General features: G+C 40.8%; 1 protein-coding gene and 1 long non-coding RNA gene across 11 annotated transcripts in view; one reads left to right on the top strand and one right to left on the bottom strand.

Annotated features, from left to right (window-relative positions):
- LRRC7 (leucine rich repeat containing 7) overlaps positions 1-20,329 on the bottom strand; it is a 491,781-nt gene that overhangs the window by 167,213 nt on the left and 304,239 nt on the right. For all 10 annotated transcript variants that reach the window (XR_012034800.1, XM_072834031.1, XM_072834030.1 and 7 more), the window contains one exon: positions 5,443-5,506. Coding sequence is in view for 9 of the 10 variants with exons in the window: in XM_072834031.1 (XP_072690132.1) it covers positions 5,443-5,506 (64 nt within the window). In the remaining variant the exon portion in view is untranslated. The remainder of the gene's footprint in view (positions 1-5,442; positions 5,507-20,329) is intronic.
- Positions 1,329-20,161, top strand: LOC140637772 (uncharacterized). Its single transcript, XR_012034803.1, has 4 exons — positions 1,329-1,366; positions 3,519-3,653; positions 6,020-6,156; positions 19,520-20,161. It is a non-coding gene; the product is annotated as an uncharacterized lncRNA (long non-coding RNA).

Raw genomic sequence — 20,329 nt, 5'->3', positions numbered from 1 at the left:
TAATCGTTGCTTGGAAAACAATCTGCTCAGAAAAAAAAATAATACATTCAATGAAAAATATTTAAGCCCAGATGGAAATACACTTGACTATAAATAATGAAGACTTTGGAGCTTTTAGAAAAAAACATATGAAGAGATCTGTTTGACTTTGGGGAGGCAAGAACTTGTTAAGCAAGACACAAAATATGCCAGGCATAAAAAAGTATGCATTTTATTACATTACAATTAAGAACTTCAGGTCATCAAGAGACATCAAGAAGAAAGTAAAACAAACAAACAGACAAACAAACCCCCAAAACTTGTAGAGTGTTGGAGGAGGTATCTGTAGCACATATAATCAACAGAAAATTAGCATCTAGGCTATAGAATAGATCCTGCTAAGTCTACAAAAAAGAGACCTCCAATAGATAAATGAGCAAAAGTACATGAACAGGCATTTCACAGAAGAGGAAACACAAACCACCACCAACATATGGAAAAAGCACCAATCTCTCTCTCTTTTTTTTTTTAAAGCACCAATCTCATAAAAGATCACACATAGGCAGATTCAGATCATAAGGAGATGCCACTGTCAGCCAACTCCTGGAAAAAATACGAAGTCTGACAAAATCAAGTATAGACAAAGATGTGGAACACAGGGGCTCTTAGACATGCTGGGGAATGAATACAATTATTTAAAAAAAAGCCTTATTTTTCAAGTGGAATATGTGCACAATTAATGAGTGGGAAATTCCACTTCTAAACATATGCCTTAGAAACATTCTTGCACATGTGCACCTATGGAAGTCTGCATAGCTGCGATGCAATAAAAAAATGGACAAAAATGATTGTGAAGGAAGAAGTAAATAAGGTATAGTATAGTCATATTTTTACAAAACCTGAGAACAAGCAGAGTGAAATAATGTAATATTTAGACACATACCAACATAGGGAATGTCAAACAAAATTCAGGGTTGTACTTGTCTGTGGGAATGAGGCAGGATCAGGTCAGGACGTACGGGCAGCTGTACAGGACTGGTACCCTGGGTCATAAACATACGGCAGTGCCTAACCAGGATGCATTTTATTATGTTTTGTAACTTAAATACATACCACATATATTGTGTTATATGTGTAACATCTGATATAATAGAATTTCAAGCCTGTCTGATTATTATTTTCTCTTAAGTTTGAATTTCAATGTCGCTATTTATTTTTTGGCCGCTATTTGACAGTCTTCCTCATTCAGCTGCCGAGAACGATCCTAACTCATAATGCTCGCAAAGAATCTTTTGAATTTGATAATCATGCATTAGTGTAGAATAGAACGCACACCAACATTCCGGTTTGGCAAATAGAACTATCTCTATGAAGACACGTACAGCCGGTAGGTACGATGTCACAGTTAGAGGGCGATCTCAGCCCTCACTTCTCGGACCTCCCTCCACGCGCATAGCAAGAGATGAAGAAATCGGGCCTCTCCTGGGATCCTCCTCCCCCGTCCCTCCTTTTAGGGGTCCTTTTGTGGCCAGAGGGGAGTGGAGACAAGGGACCCCCCATGTCACAGGAGATGCTAGTCCAGCGACCACTCTTGCCTCTGTCTTCCTTGCTGCTGGCCCTGTGCCACCCGGGCTGCTGTCTGCAGGTGGCTGGCCCGCCCGCCGCACCCTGAGCCACACACAGACCACTCTGCAGTGTGCTGTTTGTTTCCTCCGGGCTCAGCTCTTTTCTCTCTCTGGTTTGCAGAGAAGCTTTCTTACTTGAAGGTTCCCAGAGCAGAGGTTGGGAAGGCTCCGAGGGACACTTTTCTTATTCCCTTATTAGCGTGGCCCTTCTCCAGTGCAGGGAGGGGAGAGGGAAGGGGGTAAGAGGGTGGGAGCCGGAAGCTACAGCTTCATTGGGCAGATGGTCAGCTATGGCCTGACCCGGCTTCTGGATCCACCTGTCTCACCTTCCCCTAGGCTCTGCTGCTCAATCTGCTTCCTTCCGGGTGTTCTCACTCATAGCGATGTGCGCTGGGGCCTTTACTAGTCCCACTACCGGCCCAGGACGCGAATGGGACTCCCCGTTCGTTAGGTAGATCTCTATAGGCCCAGCGTGTGTACCTACCCCGTGGCAATCACTGCATCTGTTTTCAGGGTCCCTGACCATTCTATGACCTTGGAAAGTTCCTGATTATTCTCTGAGAGTAGAAGGCTGTCTACCCTCAGTGCAGAGGAATTTCAAGCATTGACGTTATCTAACGCATCAACCTACGATGTCCCATCTCTGACCTGGCCCTGAATAATACTCGTTTGGTCTAATTAAAAAGAAAATGATGGTGTGGGGGGAGGATACACCAAAAACACTGATAATGGTTATATAAGGGGATGGGATCATGGATGAGTCTCACTATAATTTTTACAGTTTTTCTAACTTTCTCAATTTAAAAAAAATGGACATTTGTTGATTTTATATTTAATGAAAATAAGCCGTGAAAGAAACAATAATAATGAAGATCTTTGAGAATCTATTATGTTCCCAGAACCTTGCCCAGGATTTTCTGGTGGTTACCATCCTTAGAAATATCAAGTGATTCCCTCTGTTTAGAATTATTCATTATGAACAAGGCATCCTTAAGCAGATATGTCTCCAAACCTCATTTAGGGCATTTACATTGAGTCTCAAGCAAGCAAACTTCTGTTCTTTCTATTAGATTTTCACATTATAAGGTTTTTTTGGGGACTTATTATCATCTTCTCTCCATAGCTGTCTCCTTAGAACATCACACAAAATGAATTCTCTCATAGTAATCTCCGAGGTGTCAATACCTAGCTACAGAATGGAACTTGCCCCCTTTCCTACACATGACATTGTTTCTAGAGGCCTCTTATCAAAGCAAATTCTCTTATTTTCTCATTAAAAGTTGTTACTTTCAGAGAAACAACAGCTAGTCCCACACATATGACTAATAAAAGCCAAGCATCTGATTAAAAGTGAATGACAGAAATGTGAAATTCCATAATTACACCACCCTTCCTCCTTGCTGCCGATGCCAAGTAACTGAGTGTTGTCGAATAAGTGGTCCCAGGACAAATGCAAAAAAAACAATTTTTTTTTAGAGAGACTTGTTTTGTAACTAGCATGGAATACTGGGAGTTCAAAAGAAAAGAAATGTTTCTGCTCAGTGATAATTCCTTAGATACCGCACAGCATATGTTAAAATAATGTTTTTTTTTTTTTTTAGTTTACATTTACTGTGTCTACTTTCCAACACGCAGACATACCCTATTCATCTCTGTTGGCCCAAATATTGATAGATTTGATTTCCAAAGTCATATGCCTGACAGAGGCAGAGTTCACAGAGCCATTTATCTCTTGCATGGATTCCGCGCCCCCAATCCTGTGAGATAGACAGCTTCGACGCCCTTATTTTATTGAAGAGGACACTGAGGCTAGAGAGTGAGCTTTAGACCCACAGGCGCCTAGCCAGCCGGTGAGGGAATCGGGAGTAAACCTCAGTTGTCTGAATCCACGGTCCATGTTCTTTCACCCACTAGACTGGCTACACCTCCTCGCGGAAGCAGATTGTAACTTCTTAATAACGGATTTTGAAACTCCCAGGACACAACAGTTACGAAGTTCACTGGCTCTGGGCTGCTGTGCCCTCCTGTCTGCGCTGAGGCCATCACAAGGTGGGGTGCACCCTCAGCAGGCTGGCTCGGTGGGGCCACGCAGCAGGGGGAGGGAGGCCCCCAAGTCTGTTCCCTGGGCCTCTCTCAGTTCACCCATCACGTGGACTCTCGGAGCCAGTCTGTGGGTGGTGGGGTCGCTCCTGGCGTTGAGGCCAGTGAGGTACCTTCAGGACAGGACCCGGGAAAGGCCGCTGGGCCTCCCGGGCCTCCCGGGCCTCCTGGGCCTCCTGACCTGCAGCCAGCCAGAGCTGCAGGGAGCTGCCCACGGAAGTGACCAGGGCCTCACTGGGCCCACAGTCCACACAGGGGGCAGCCCCAGCTGCAGACACGAGCCAGGGGGACAGCACGTCCGTCGGCTGCCTCTGAAAGGCAGCGGGAGAGCAGGGAGGCCCAGTCCCTCAGGAAGGCCTCAGCCTCCTTGGCACCCGCCCGCCGGCCACGTTGTAAGGAGATGCAGGGGCAGCCGAGGCCTTGCAGACCCACACAGGCCTGCTGTGCGAGGCCGCCACATGCAACCCAAGGGGATCTGGTGCCTGCTTCAATCACACCACGCTTCCAATTGCAGAAGGCCAAAAGTCAGCTCCCCCCCCAACCCCCGCAAACGGTGATGGAGGCCGGGACAGTGGCTCGATGGGTACGGCCCAGTCCACCGAGGTAGTGTCTGCACCTCCAGGGTGCGGCGTTGGCCGAGGTTCCCTCCTTCCTAGGCCCTGGACAGGTGTTACCTCACTTAACTCTCACGCAAGCCCCGTGGGGGGGAGCCACTGTAATTTCCATTTTAGAGAGATTGTAAAAGAGGCTTAGAGGTGAAGGAAGCTGCGCAAGGTCACACTGCTAGGAGCGTGGCCCGGAGAAGTAGCTGATTACTCAATTAAGTGTTTGAATTTGAAAATGGTTAAAATATAGTTTAGACGAATTGCATTTTTGAAATCTGAAGATGTTCAAGGGGAGACTTCGGAATCAGAAAGTCTGCTTGTAACGGACTGTTTGCTCTCTAATTTGCAATTGAGATTTTTTTTTTAAAGGATTTTATTTATGTATTCAGGGGAGACCCAGAGAGAGAGGCAGAGACCCAGGCAGAGGGAGAAGCAGCTCCCTGCAGGGAGCCCGACGTGGGACTCGACCCCGGGACCCCGGGACACAGCCTGGGCCAAGGACAGAGGCTCCCCCACTGAGCCCCCCGGTGTTCCCTGCATTTGAGATTTTAGTCTCCAGGCAAATTTTAATGACAGGTTAAGCCTGAGAGGAGCAGTGGGGATTCTGTGAGCCGCGGTGCAGGTGAGCTGATAGGAGAAAGGAGCTGGGGACAAGGGGGGGCCTGGCCTCCAGCCGTCCTCCCCCGCGAGCGACCTCAGAGGCGGAGGGCTCGGGGCCTGAACCCTGGTTAGTCACCTCTTGCTTTAATTCCTGCTCGGCCACGTAAAGGCTGTATGACCAGGACCACTCTGGGCGCATTTCCACCAGGTGAAGGTGGCAACGGGTCAGATAAGGGCTAAGTGAGACGACGACGCTTGGTGGCTGCCGTGGTGGCGCTCGCAGGCCTCGTTCGCACGCGCTTGCCCTCCGTCCCCACCTCCCCCCTTTCTCTTAACTGAATCTGATATTATCCAGTTCTCTACAGGGTATGATAGAGTCAGATCATCACTTTATTTCCTGGATTTCATTCTGCTTTTACATTTACCAAGTGCAAACGTGAACTTGGGTAGTAACCTGTAACCTGGGGTTACAGAGACAGAAGAGATAACCTCCTGGGGTGGATTTATCAGGGTTAGAAAATGCATTCGCTTACCAGCTCACTGAATTCATTATTGCCTAGGTCAAGTCTTTCCAACTGGGCCAGTTTGTGCATTGACCTATAACAGATGGAGAAAAATACTATCGTGAGGCAAGTCCATGACACATTGATTGCTCCAAAAGCATTCCACCCACCCCCAGTCATATTTACCTGGTTTATTTATTTATTTATTTTTATTTTTTATTTTTTTTATACCTGGTTTAATAGTGCACAGAAATGGGGGTGTTTTAGAGAGAGAAGTAAACTGCAAATACAAAACAACCGTATGCAAAACTACCACCTGCTTAAGACATTTCCAAAAGCCATTCTGTGGTGGGAATACAGAGCTCGCTGCGTAACACAAACCCGGGAAGCTTGTTAAATATCCATTCCAGTGTGAGGCATAGGGTGAGTCCACAACATCTACATTCTTAAGAATCACCCCAGATTTCGGGACCGATGGGGGAAACCAATCCTGAGCAAAGCATTCCAAAACTCACAATACGGCCCTGACTTCAGCATCAATCTTACCGTTTTCTACTTAAATGAACTTGTGTTACAGACAGACTGTTGTATTCCTTGTCTCCTAAAGATATTGGCTGGGATGCTGCTACGGCTCCGTGAAATGGTAAAGCCTCGAGCAGGATTTGGTGCCAAAGGTAGAGGTACCCTTGCTGGCGCCACACGCGACTGGCGCTTCACAAGCCATCCTCAAGTGCAGCATACCATGTAAGAAAAGATAGTGTTTTTCTTTGTTCCAAGTTTCCTTATCCTCCCACGAACCAGAATGCTATCCCTAAATCCTGACTCTACAGAAATTCTGGAAGCATCATTGACTCAAATCTCAGAAATTTCAGTTCCTTTTTCTTTAAAATGGCTACAGTAATTATGTCATAGCTTAAAGTACTACTATAATCCAGACACTCTCAGACACTCAGAAATGCAAAAATGTGTGTACCCTTTCTTCATTCAGCAACTGCTATTGAGCGATTATGCACCAGACAATCTTCTGGGGTCTGGAGGACAGCAATGAATAAAAGGGACAAAAACTCTTGCCCAAAGGGAGTTTCCATTGCATTGGGGGGAGAATTACAATCGATTACAATAACTAAGCATAAATACTAAAATAAATGAGTACAGTAGGATAATATATTAGAAGGTTATAAGTGCTATGGAGAAAGCTTCAGCAGAAGAAGTAGATATGAAGAATGGAAATAGGGGGATTGCAATTTTTAGTAGGGAGATTCAGGTAAGGCCTTACCAAGAAAATGAAATTAAAGGAAATGAAGGAACAGGCTAGTCACAGACATGCTGTTTGCTTGAAGACGTCCTAGGAGACCATGTGGCTAAAGCAGAGCGAGGGATGAGGGGAGTAAGAGATGATTACGAGGAGTCAGATAATATGAGGTCTTATCAGCCCAATGTGAGTTTGAGGATTTGATTCTGAGTAAGATGGGTCACTAAAAGGTTTTGATCAAAGGTGTGACTGAAGTGACTTATTTCTAAAGGATATCTGTGCCTGTAAACAGAGAGGGACGAAAGTGGAAGCCAGGAGATCAAATAGGAGGCTAATGGAAGAAGCCAAAGGAGAGGTGAGGGTAGTTTGGAGCCCGGTGGTGGTAGTGGAGGTGGTGGGAAGTGATTGGCTTCCAAACATATGTAAGATTAGAGTCAAATGTTTATTTGCTGAAACATCTGGGAGGAGTAAGAAAAAGTAGAGTCCAGTGTAACTAAGAGTGTGTGTTGGTCTGAGCAACTAGAAGGATGACGTTGTAATCGATGGATAAGGAAGATGGGTAGATCAGGGTTTTGGGTAGATCAGAGACTCGGTTTTAAGTGTTCTCCACCCCCCTCACTCACACCCTTCCATAAAACAAGGTAGATGTTTGAGGGGATGGGTGTGTCCATTAACCGGATGGGAGGGCGCTTCTCACAATGTGTACATACATCAAATAATCACCATATTTACTTTGAATAACTGGCCACTTGTCAATTATACTTCAATAAAATTGGAGTACGTGTCATAGAAAATACACGTGTGAGTTCCTGAAGAGCACAGGGAGAGGTCCTTTCTCAGTGTTGGGAGTAAAAGGCTCCATCGACACTTTGTTCTGGAGCATCGATCAGGCTTTAGAATCGGAGGAGATGGCCTTTTGGGGAGGAAGTGTCAAAGGGCTGGGTTGAAAGAGATCGTGGCCTATTTCAAGGAACCGCAGGTTAGCAAAAACAGTAAGGAAAACAGTAAGAAATAAGAAAGAATATGTAGGGAAGGGCCGCATCATAAAGAAACCCATGTCAAGCCAAAGAGTCTGAGTTTTCGCTTGAAGGCAACGGAAGCCTTTTGGATTCAGATCAGAAAGTATTTATCAGATTTGTATTTTAGAAAGCTCGCTGCGGCAGCTTGGGATGGTGTGAGACGTGGGGGGAGGATGTGCTAGCAGAGGGGCCAACTAAGACTGTCCCGAAATGCACGTAGGGCCAGAAATAAGACAAAGCAGCACGGACGGCGCTGCGGGCAAGGAGGGATGCTCTGGTGGAGAGAACTCGGCAATGCTGATGACTGACTGGGTGTGGGAGGTACGAGAGGAAGGAGGTTAAAATAGTTTCTGGATTGAGGACCAGTGTGGGAATATTGCAATGGAATTAAATATGTGTGTGTGTGTGTGTGAGAGAGAGAGAGAGAGAAACTAGAGCTCAGGGAAAGGTCTTGACTTGAAATAAAAATTGAAAAATAAATAAGTGATATTTTTTGTCTATTCCACCTCAAAATTATTATTATTATTATTATTATTATTATTATTATTATTTTTAGCTCATGTACCATTTGTTTTCTTTTCCATGATTTACTCGATATTTACCACTTGCTTCCTTGAATTGTCAGTGTTTTTCATATGTCTATGCCTCCTGTCTCCACTCCCTCCTTAAAATATGTTTCAAGACGACCGGAAGGGCTTGTGTGGGACCAATTACCAGTCCAAAGATGGTTTTGAAAATGTGGCCAGCGTTGTAAGAACATGGGCCTCGCCTCTTGTGTCATCTATGCCACTGAGTAAATGCTTCTAGGGAAGGGGATGGGAGTGGCTGGGCCCCAAGAAAAGAGAATTAGATTTTCTTCTTAGCCTGGGAATATTGAGGAATGGCAAATTCTTGTAAATCTCAAGATTTACAAAGCCCTGAGAGCCAAGGTAGAGGACCAAGTGGCCAGGTGTGGCAAGTAAATGAGAAATAATCGTAGGGGTAGCAGAGCCACCTTCACTGGGCTTCACCCTGTAGGCGACAAAGATTCCAGTGAGACTCACCATGAGCTGAAGACCAGAGGCCTTTCCACAATTTTCTGGATTCTGTAAATTCTATAGTTCTCACTGATCCCCTGAGGATAATTCCCCCCCAGCCTTAGTGGTAGAGAACCAAGATGAAATTAATTTTATTAAATGAAGAAATGGGGATGTCTTATAGCTGTGTGTCCTGAGGCAAATTCTATTACTTGTAGGACGTATCTTTTTTTTTTTTTTTTCCCTAGGCTAAATAATAGTGACTTCTTAAATCATCCTGTGTGTGTTAGGATTTCCAGGCTCCTTGAACACAAGATCATCCAGGATTATCTTTATCAATGTTTCTCTTCCAAAACAAGGCCAGGTCCAAACCTGGCACCTCTTTTTTTTTTTTTTTTTTGGTAAGTAAAGTTTTATGGGAACGCACCATGTTGACATATGACCTACGGCTGTTTATCACCACAACAGTAGAATTGAAGGGTTGGGGCGGAGATCACATGGACCACCCCAGAACCCAAACACCTCCTACCTCTGACAGTCACATGGCGCTCGGAACTGAACACTACTCTCTGGCTGTGGGCTGACCAAGACAACCTATGAAGAAACTATTATTTCTTGTATGTATCTGGGTAAAGTTTGGTTTCTTTTAGTTAGCCTCCATGTCACTGCGAAGCATTTTTCTCTTCCCAGCTAGTCTTAGGTCACTGCTTCTGAAACCCTTGGTTCATAAACTCATACCTAGAAACCATATTTTAAATGTGTTAACATAGCTTCCTACCATCCCTTTGCCATTCTTCTGAATGGGCAACAATTTTCCTTTTGCTTATTCCGGAACAACAAAAAAGCCTTCCCCATGAGGTTTTTAAAAAACTTTTCCTGAAGCTTATTTAAGCTCTATTATGTAAAATGGCATTTTTTAAATCTTGATTTTATCTCGTTTTATTTTTCTGATAATCGTTTCCATCAATGATCTTTACTGTCACCAAAGTTCATATCCATCATTAAATTCTTCTGTTTTTGAGTTGTCTTTCCGATATATAATTTCTTACATTTTATATTTTTAAAATGGTTATATTTTTACTTCTGTTTTTTGAAGATGTCATTCGATATTAGTTCTTACATTTTTACACCTTTGAAATCGACTGTCTTCCCGAACCACAAGATTTTAGACAGTCCGTAACACGACCTACTGCTTTTCTTGTTCATGTGCTAGTTGCCAAACTATAATTGTTCTGTCAAATTGTCCAATAAATGTTCCTTTTAGCTGAATGAATGTCTGTAATAGGTTTCAAATTTCATCAGGCTATAAACAAGTAAGACACTCTAAGAAAAATAAAATAGAATACACGGTATTTTGTGTTAGTAGTATTCTTTGTGGGTATTCATTCATTCACTCGAGTTTGTGTTCCTTAGGGCAGGCACCGTGTGGGCATTGGGGTCACCAGGATTTCTGTGGAGTTAGATTTCTGGAATGCAGGGTTTCTCAACTTGGCACGACTGACATTTTAGACAGGTAAATTCTTTGATATAGCGGCCTACTGGGTGCATTGTAGGATGTTTAGCACATCCTGCACAGTCTCTACTTGGAAAGACTTATTTTCTAAGTGGAAATGACCATCAAAAGAATGATTGCTTCACAAGGTGATAAGCGCTAAGGTAAAAATATGTATAGATTGCCCTAGGGTCTCAGAGGAAGGAATGTCTAACAGTTTAGTCATTAGGGAAAACGTTAAGAAGAGGTGACATTGCAGCTGGGCTTTGGAGAAAGTAGCTATATGAATAGTATATATTTACATATGTGCAAAAAAAATAATCAAAATACCAAAGACTACATCTAAAGCTGAAGTTCTTCTGAGATTGTAGCTTAAATCCACAATATTAACATGCATCCTTGAAGGATATAAAATATTTTGATCCAAAGTGAAGAAACTCTAAAAATTTCCACTGTAATTTATTGCAGGAAACCCTACTGTCCTACCCTCAGGGCTGGGCAAGGAAACTTCTAGGATACGGCTACCTCGTGCATTGAGGGATGGTTAGCAGCATATTGGAAACATTCTCTGCAGTTTTCACAACCAGTGTATTTCTGCACAGTGTCTAATGCTCCCAGGTTGGGGATGCAGAGTGAGGTTGGGGGGTGGGAATCATCTCCAGATGAGATCCACCATGCTAGAGGAATAGCTCGGGACTTTATCTCCTCTCTTTACTGATTAGTAGAAGGGTGAGCATCTCTTCTCTCTTTGTTTACCTCCTTACCCTGACAGTGGGTTCCCATGCGGGCTGTCCTTGTACAGGTCACACGAGCCTACTTGACCATGTGCTCTTTCCTTACCATAAGCTCTCGTGCGTCTGGGCACCTATCCCTCCATTCCTGTAGGGGAATCCAATGGGTCTGATTTCCCTTTACAAATGGCTGGTCTTGAAGACGTGGTCCCCGCCAAAGGTGGGGAAGCAAATGTGAGGACTTGGTCACAAATTGGGGCCACATTCTCTACCAACAATGCTGACAGTTTGACCTACATCTGCCTGAATCAGGTATCTTGCTGATTATTTAGATTCATTTGTAAGTTCACCTAGTAATTTAAAAGGTGCAAGTTCCAATGTAATTGGTTGTACTAAATAATATTTACCCAGCTTTGGTCATATTACATATATATATATATATATATGTAAAATTTCAATGATTTTTACTTTTATCATTGCTGTCACTCTTGACTATAATGTTCTTTCCCTAAATCTTCCAAAAGCTGGTTGCTCTGCCTCAACTCTGCGAATTTGCTTTGTCCTCAGGACAGTCCATTCCCCATTACTCAAATTAAAATCTCCTTTGCCCCTTCACCTTATATTATTTTGTTTCATTTTATTCTTAACACCACTGAAAATATTTATTATTTAATTAAATCCTTTATTTTACTTAATTAAATATTTAATACAGAAAATTAAAATCTTTCTGGTTTGCTTACTAATTATTTTTCCCCTGCTAGATTAAAGCTCCATGAAAGCAAGTAACTTGTTAGTCTTATTCACAGAGTAAATAGCTTTTCAAACGGTGTTGTTTAATGAAGACATTCATCCATGGATGAACGAATGATTAACAGTGAGAAGTTTGGATTCTAGAATATTTGCAAAGACAAACTGCTCAGTTTTTATCAGGTATCTACACTTAATTAACAGTTGCCAAGGAAGCAGTTACAATTAATTAACGGTTGCCAAGGAGATATCCTGATAGGCCTGTTTTAATAAATACTGTAATGAATATATGTTAGCTCATTTATTATGAACTATGCATGATGACAAAAGCAGATAAAGCTGAGGTTCACTAGCCTCTGGATATCTAAATCCTGTGTTACGTTGACCTAATGGCATTTCTAATAATAAGTCTTTCTGAGGTTCAAATAATAATAAAAAAAATATTCTGTGAAATGTTTAGGTAAGTTTTTCACTCTTTTGAATATCTGACACGTAACAACAAGACCTCAAGTGTGGAGTAGTTGAGGGCATGGACTCTGGGTTCAGATGACCTGGGTCTGAATCCTGATTCTACTACTCACTAGCTGTTTGATTTTGAACAAATTGAAGCATATCTTTTACCTCAGTTCTCTCATCTGTAAGTGGAATGATGATAAGAACACCCACTTCACAGAGTTGTGATGATTACAGTAGTTAATGTAGGAAAAGCACATAAACAGAGCCTGATACAAGGCAAATGCTCTATAAGAGTTAGCTATTAAAATAGGGAGGGTTTCAGAGTTGGAAATACGAGGTTTTCTAGGTTAGAGTTTCCTAAAGTTTTCTTAAGGATTTATAGATGTTGCATGATTTAAAAAGCTTTCAGATGGCCAGGAGATTTTGGCAAAGCTTGCTAAAAAATGTTAAATGAAGTATATCTTGAAATCTGGGATTGTGATACCTCCAGGTTTTTTTTTTTTTTAATAAGTCTGGTATGATTAATGGACAGTGTTATATCAGTTTCAGGTGAACAATAAAGTGATTCAACAATTCTGTACTTTACTCAATGCTCATCATGGTACGTGGGCTCTTAATCCCCTTCCCCTCTTTCACCCATCCCAATCCCTCCACCCACCTTTCCCCTGGTAACCACTGGCTTGTTCTCTATATTTAAGCCTCTTTTGTTTGCCTCTTATTTTTTTCTTTGTCTTATTTCTTGAATTCCACATATGAGTGAAATCATATGGTATTTGTCTTTCTCTGACAGATTAATTTCACAGATACCTCCAGTTTTGTTCTTTTTTAAGATTGTTTTGGCTATTCACGTTCTTTTGTGGTTCCAAACGCAAAAGATCATTGTTTAAGATGATTTGTTGTGTGAAAAATACTATTGGTATTCTCCCAAGGGTTGCATTAAATCTGTAGATGGCTTTGGGGGGTATAGACATTTTAACATTTGTTCTCCCAATCCATGAGCATGGACTATCCTTCCGTTTGTGTCATCTTCAATTTCTTTCATCAATACTTTTATCGCTTTCAGTGTATTGATCTTTCACTTCCTTGGTTAGGTTTATTCCCAGGTCTTTTATTATTTTGGTGCAACTGTAAATGGGGCTGTTTTCTTAATTTCTCTTTCTGCCACTTCATTATCAGTGTACAGAAATGCAACAGATTCCTGGGTATTGATTTTGTGTCCTATGACTTTCCTGAAATCATTTATCAGTTCTAGCAGTTTTTCAGAGACATTAGGGTTTCCTACGTATAATACCATGTCACCTGCAAATAGTGACAGTTTTACATCCTCTTGGCCGTGTGAAATACAGATGAAATACACAAAGGTTCATTGTGACTCTCTAATAGATGTAACTAATTTAGACTTTTTCCTATGTGACCCAGGGACATTTATTATTTTCTTTCCTATAGGACCTTTCTCAGACTCAGAGCACATTTTGAAAAACTTTTTGTAGACGATGAAATTGAATACTTGTTCATGAAAACACAGGCCTAGCCATATTTAAATAACTTATTTGAGTATTTAAATTTGATCAGATCATCCTCATTTGTCTGCTTGGAAATTCTGACCTGTTAGACTCTGTACCTCAGTTCCCAAGTTCACTTTAGGCTCTCCTTCCATTTATGACTGTTCTGCATATAGTTCTCTGGCCCAGCTTTCACATTTCCCTGAAAGACCGTGCTGTTTCTCGCCATCTGACCTTATGCACCACAACCTCAGTAAAGGGAAATGCTCACTTATCAGAGGAGAATTGGTGACTTGTTCAAGGTCACACAGACAGTCAGTAACAAGGCTAAGAATGATAATAAGGTCATTCTTTTCCCAGCACTGGCCTGCCATCTATATCTGGCCTGAAATGTTTGGATTGACCATTGTTTAAATATGAATGTTTTTATGAAAAGCGTGTTCTCTACAGGTCACCAGAGTCTACGCCAGGGGCCAACCAATTCTTTTCTGTAAAGGGCCAGGCTGGAAGTATTTCAGGTCCTGCAGTCCATCTGATCTCTGTCTCAACTGCTCAATTCTGCTGTTGTATGCAAAAGTAGCCACAGATAATATGTTAATACATGGATATGGCTTTGTTTCGATAAAGCTTTATTCACGAAAAACAGGGATGCCAGGTTTGGACCACACGCCACAGTTTCCCGACCCCTGGTCGAGATCACTCTTTAACATCTCACATCTAGATGGCTGTATGGGTTTATGATTTAATCCTGGTCCCTAAAAATAGTGAAGTCTTGAAACCTTTGCATATAGAGATGATAGGTAAATTAAACACTGGGAATATTATCAGAGAATTTTTGTTAGATAACTATTTATATTAATGAACTACTTGAAGTTCTCATTTCTTAGGGTACATGCTATTGCGATCCAGGGACATTTGTTCTTAATATTATCATTTTGGTTGTATTTGTGAAAATTAAATCCTTACTAGCATGTCATTACTTTATAGAATCTACCCAACTGCAAATCTGGAAAAAGACTCCAGTTGGAATGGAATTTTCCAATGCTGGAAAATAATGCAATATCTTGGTGCATCTGCATACAATGTATGGTTTTCTTTTTATCAGATGCAGAGGCTTTATTTATTTAAATGTACAATTACCCCTGAAGCCACATAAAGTTGGCAGGGCTATTGTTTCCCCATTAATTCCCAGTGTAGTAACTTAGATTTGCTGACTCTGGCAGGATTCTTTCAATTTTTGGCGTGGGTTTATGCATTCCAGCTTTAAACTTGTCTTTCAAATGTGCTCACACATTCTCTCTGATTAGTGGCTATTCATGGCACAAGGACAGGAAAACTCTCAGTTGTTAATGTCCGATGTTTCCCTCTTACTGAAACTTAGGGAAAGAAAATACCACCTTTCTACTTTGCTTGATCTGTTGTAGTATATTTAATGAACATTTCTATTTTATAATTTAGACCTGCCAAATTTGCCACATTATCATGTTCTTCCCTTGTGAATAATTTCTTTTCAAATGACCCTCATATTATAAATTTTTGAAAAAATAATTCTTTACAGCATCGGTACTGAACACTAGAAAGTCCAGGAATTGAGACAGTCTTGAGAAATGCAGCTACTGGCACAACTTATTTTGAAGGAAGATAAAATCTAGTATCTTTACAAGCCAGGAAAAATTAAAATGTAGTGCCCGATAGCAGATAAGCCCTAACCTCTATGATCAAATGTTTTATGATCAAACTTCTATGATCAAATCCTGCCTTTGTTATTACTATACCGTAACCCAATATCACAGCGACAATTTTTATTGCTTCCCATCATTTCAATTCAACCTCTTCCCGAGAACAAGAACAACAAAATGCTAAACCGGCTTCCTGGAATCTTCCAGATGGGTACGTAGCCAAACTAAACATCTATCACTTTGTCAAAGAATATTGGGAAGGCAATTTTTTAGACAAGTTTGTTAACGCTTCTCAATTAAGATAGTCTTCCCTGCAGTCCTTAAATTATTAGGATAAACACTTAAAATTTGTAATTTACATCAAGCTGTCACATATTTTGAGTATTTCCTTTGGGAATATATTTTCCTTTTAAACATTCAGCATTTAAAGGCTTATGTTGGTTTTATGACTCTTATTGGAAAAATTCAGTTTCTTGTAATTACTTATCTCTACTTTAGTGCAGAGCATGAAAGATTCTATATGAAGAAATAAACTCTCAAGTAAGCTCTCAAGAATACTTCTAGTTTTTACAGGGAGATACACTCATCCGATGAAGTAGATTAAAGTGAAAACTGGAACTATAAGGACAGCAGCTGGCTATCTAGGACAAATTCTGCACCGCTCATTTTAATGAAAGGTCTGCCCAGATGGGGGAGGTCCACATTTTGTTGTTCTTTGTCTATACAGTCCACTTGGGTTCATCACCACTCTTTCACTCTTTACATGAATTTCCCACTGGCCAAAAATGACTGTGCATCTCTAACTCATGACAATGCAGCAAAGACGCGATTATACCCGTAAGACTTTCTGAGCTCTTTGTGGGGGCCAAGGTGCCATGTAAGCAGGAACAATGATCCCCGGATGGCTACTTGCTGGAACTGACACTTCTAGTGTGCACTGCGGCATCAATCAGAACGCTATGAAGAACAGGATCCGCTATGAAGACGCTCGTTTTCACTACTGTGTATTGCAACCTGCATTATATGGTTATGAAGGGATTTTGAATATACTACTGGAAAATAATTAGGCGTGTAATAAATAATTATTAATAAATAATTAGGGTGTAAGCTCTTTTAAAAACTCTTATAGATACGTGAGCAGAGAACAGCAACAATGACCAGTCCCTTTCCTAAGAGATTCCTTTAACACGTACCCATGTGGGTGCACGTACACACACACACACACACACACACATACACACACACACACACACGACTCAGGCTCGTAGTTCCTTGGCCATACTTCATACAAATATTTATCACTCTTTACACTGGGCTTTGTAAATACTAACTCATGTGCTTTGGCATAGATTTGGTCCTAGATGATCAGTACCCTCACCGATGTATATACTACAGGGGGATGCAAGGGATGCAACTCTGTCATTAAGGTGTCGGAGGATTTGAACTGTAGAGGATGAAAGCCTTTCAGAATAACCTGGCAGTTAGCCACGGCTGGCAATTGCTCCTAGACCGCTGTCATCTCCCCCCCTTTCTTCCTTGCCAGTAGGATCTGCTGTGCCTCAGACTGGAAATGCCAGATAGTCACTCGGCACATCTCCTCTGAAGCTAGGACATGGACACATGACAGGAAGAGGAGGAGGAGGAGGAGAGAATGGGGGCTTGATTGCTGAGGGAGATTCTGAGAAGAATTGTCTTTGATTTAGAAGGGGGGGAGGGGACAGGGGAAGTCATGGGACTTTCCCCCTCTGTCTCCTTTATTCCTCTATCTTTCATGGTTGGAGAAGAATGTGATGTCTAGAGTGGCAGCAGACACTGTGCAACCGAATGAGGTAACGAGTCCAAGGATGAAAGCCAGCACGCCGGGGAGGGCAGCACAGATAAATGCAGAAAGCCCAGGCCTTTGATAAAATCATTAAGTTACTGAAACCAACTTCAGAACTGCTTACTCTGCGACTTTGTTAACGAGCAACAAGGTACCTGCTACTCAAGGAGTCACTTTTACTCAGAATTTCTTATAGCCCAAAACATACTTTCTGCTACACTCATTCCACCATTCTAGCGTTTGGGGGTCATGTGATAAAGTGCATTTTAAATAATTTCAAAATAAGTAGAAAATATGTAGAGAAACACTTGCATAGTTTTACATGTTGATCACAAGGTCAAAAACAAAAAAACATTTCTACAAATCATTTAGGGTTTAGGGTAGTTGATTTTTTCTTCCTGCATTTGACTTCAATATTCTAGATACGTATTTTGATGATTTCTTGTTAATAAGGTATTCTGTGAATTTTGGTGTGCTGTCTGATGTTTATAACTTCTGCTTTTCAGAAGCCCTGACCGATTCTATATATATTCTTTTCTTTTACTTTTTATTACTTTATAGTTTCAGGACTCAGGTAAATATGTTAATTTTTTTCAAGTCTATATTCCTCTTCTTTTTCATATTTATTACATCTTCAAAGAAAATTACTCCATAAATCATTTTCTCTAATTTCAATTTCCCCTTAAAATAATATAGGCCTCAGACTCAACTAGATATTTCTTCTTTCTAAAGTTATTGCTAGAGTCTTCCCAACTTACTATGTGAATGCTAAAACCTAGATTAGTGGTATATTTTTTGATAGTTTCTATGAATACACAGAAATAAAATCAGATTTTATTTAATAATTGGAATGATGCATGCTTTCGGCTGTATATGTTCATTTAAAATAGCAATTTTAGAACAAATTTCACTTAGGATGACTTTCTGGTTGGCCTTCACCAGGACTGATTTTTTTTTCCCCCATGGATACAAGTTGACATAAAGATTATTATGCTAAAATATGATCACAGCAATCAGCACTTAGAAGTTGTGAAATAAAATATAGTAGGATAGCTATCAGAAATAATGGACTATACGCTAGAAATAACAATGGGTAAGAAATCTGCTCTAAATGAGACCACTGTGAAATGTGCCTCATAATGAAAACTCATTTCAATCACAGAACTGTAAAAGACACTGAAGTCTAATTGTATTACTTCTCGTGGTTAATTATACTAATATAAAGTAAATCTTGCTTTAAAATAGTCATAAGTTTGACCAATGCTTCTTGCCAAGTTCTTAAAAAAATTATATTTCTGAATCTGAATTTTATTGAGGAAACATTAACTTTTTGTCAATGTGACAAAACACGTAGCTCTAATTGTCCAAAGTGGAAGAAAGGCCTGATTCTTCATATCATTGTTATCCTTGTAGACAAAATAGTAAGTCTATCATCTAACCTCTTTACTTTTGTACTATATTGATATTGCACTTCACAGATTCTCTGTAAATTAAGCTTCTAAATTCATTAACCAAATAATTCTTTATTTAATGCAACAAATACCTATTGGGCAGATATCAGATGCTAGGCTAAGGGCTGGTGCTATGATGTGGTTGTTGCCTTCACGCACCTCACAATCCAAAGGAATGACCTTAAAGCTTACAATTATTGGTATTAGGTACGTTATTATTAGCTACATTACTAGTCACACTATTAGTTACATTATTATTGACAATAGTAATGAATACTGTGAGTTTTTTATTCTGTGTGTGAGAATGATTCAGGGATTAACAAAACAAACACAATCGCTGCCCTGATGGAGCTTACATTCTGTAAGAAAATTCAGAAGTCGAATAATTATGAAGTTACTGTACTCAATTACTAAGCCTGGGAGTCATGCTACCCAGAAGGTGTCGGAATGCTCCGAGAACTTGTAATTCAGGAGCCTTGAGATAGCTTCATGTCAGGTGATACTGGAATTGGGGCTTAAGAGGAGAGTTCACCAGATGGTGAAGGCGGGAAGGAAATTACAAGCAGATGGTGCTACCACCAACATAAAAACTAGGTGTCTAAAGTAGTAGACATATTGTGAAACAGCAAAGTATTTTCTCAATAAAATTCTTTGCAACATGTAAGGGATCAGAGGCATTCACGGTTTCCTTAACATTAATGCCATAACATAAAAGAAGAGACAGAAAGTTCTTTCTCAAGAGCAAGGCACTCATGGGGGAGACCGGTCCACAGGATTATTCTCCTGTCGGGCTACGGTGGGCTGTGTTCCGAGGGTCAAGCCATGTTAGACCCTCCTACTGTGAGCAGTGGCTCATTCTTTTTATTAATTAATTAATTAATTAATCTATTTATTTTTATTTATTTTATTTTATTTTTTATTTATTTTTAATTTTTTTCAGCAGCTCATTCTTAAAGATGGAGGAAACAGCAGAGCCAAAATAAGAGGATGGGATCTATTTTCTCTACAAGGAAAGAAAGGAGCGACTGTCCCAATAAAGCAATGGCAGAATGGATTTGCCTCTTACTTCTCTATTTCCCATTTTGATGAGTGTCACCACTATCTTCCCCGTAGCCCAAAGTGGAAACTGGGAAGCCATCTGGAACTTCTTCTCCTCCATCACTGTCCAAATTAGTCAATTATAAGCATTGTTTATTCGACCTCCACTATACGTCTCGCATGTTCTTTTTAAATCTCCTCTGCCCGATCCAGACGTGGCTTCATATCAGATAATACTGCAAGTAAGGTTTAAGAGATTAAGTCTCTCGGTGCCTCTCATTTCTTAGTTTCATTTCTTTTTAGGCACTTCTTACCGTTTTAGGTCAGCCTTTCTTACTTGCTGGACCATGAAACCCCAGGCCTCTGTCACGGCCTTGTCACCAGTCTGCCTGCCTCCACTTTCAACTGCTTCCAATCCATACTTATCATTGATAATGGAATCATCCCTAAAACAATTTGGTCGTGTCATATCTGGGCTCAGAAATCAAATTATTTTAGGTGTTGGTCTAAATTCCTCCACACTGCATTCAAGGAACCTTGTACAATTGACCTTTGAACAAGATGGGTTGGAGCTTTTCTGGTGCACTTATATGCAGATAATTTTTTTTATTATTATTGAGTAAATACAATACAGCCCTGTAAATGTATTTTCTCCTTCTTTTGATTTTCTTAATAGGATTGTCTTTTCTATAGTTTATTGTAGGACTACAAT

The sequence above is a fragment of the Canis lupus genome, chromosome 8 (genome assembly GCF_048164855.1).
Source record: "Canis lupus baileyi chromosome 8, mCanLup2.hap1, whole genome shotgun sequence".
Taxonomy (NCBI): domain Eukaryota; kingdom Metazoa; phylum Chordata; class Mammalia; order Carnivora; family Canidae; genus Canis; species Canis lupus.
The sequence above is the reverse complement of the archived record's forward strand: the minus strand, read 5'-3'. Positions and strand labels throughout refer to the sequence as shown.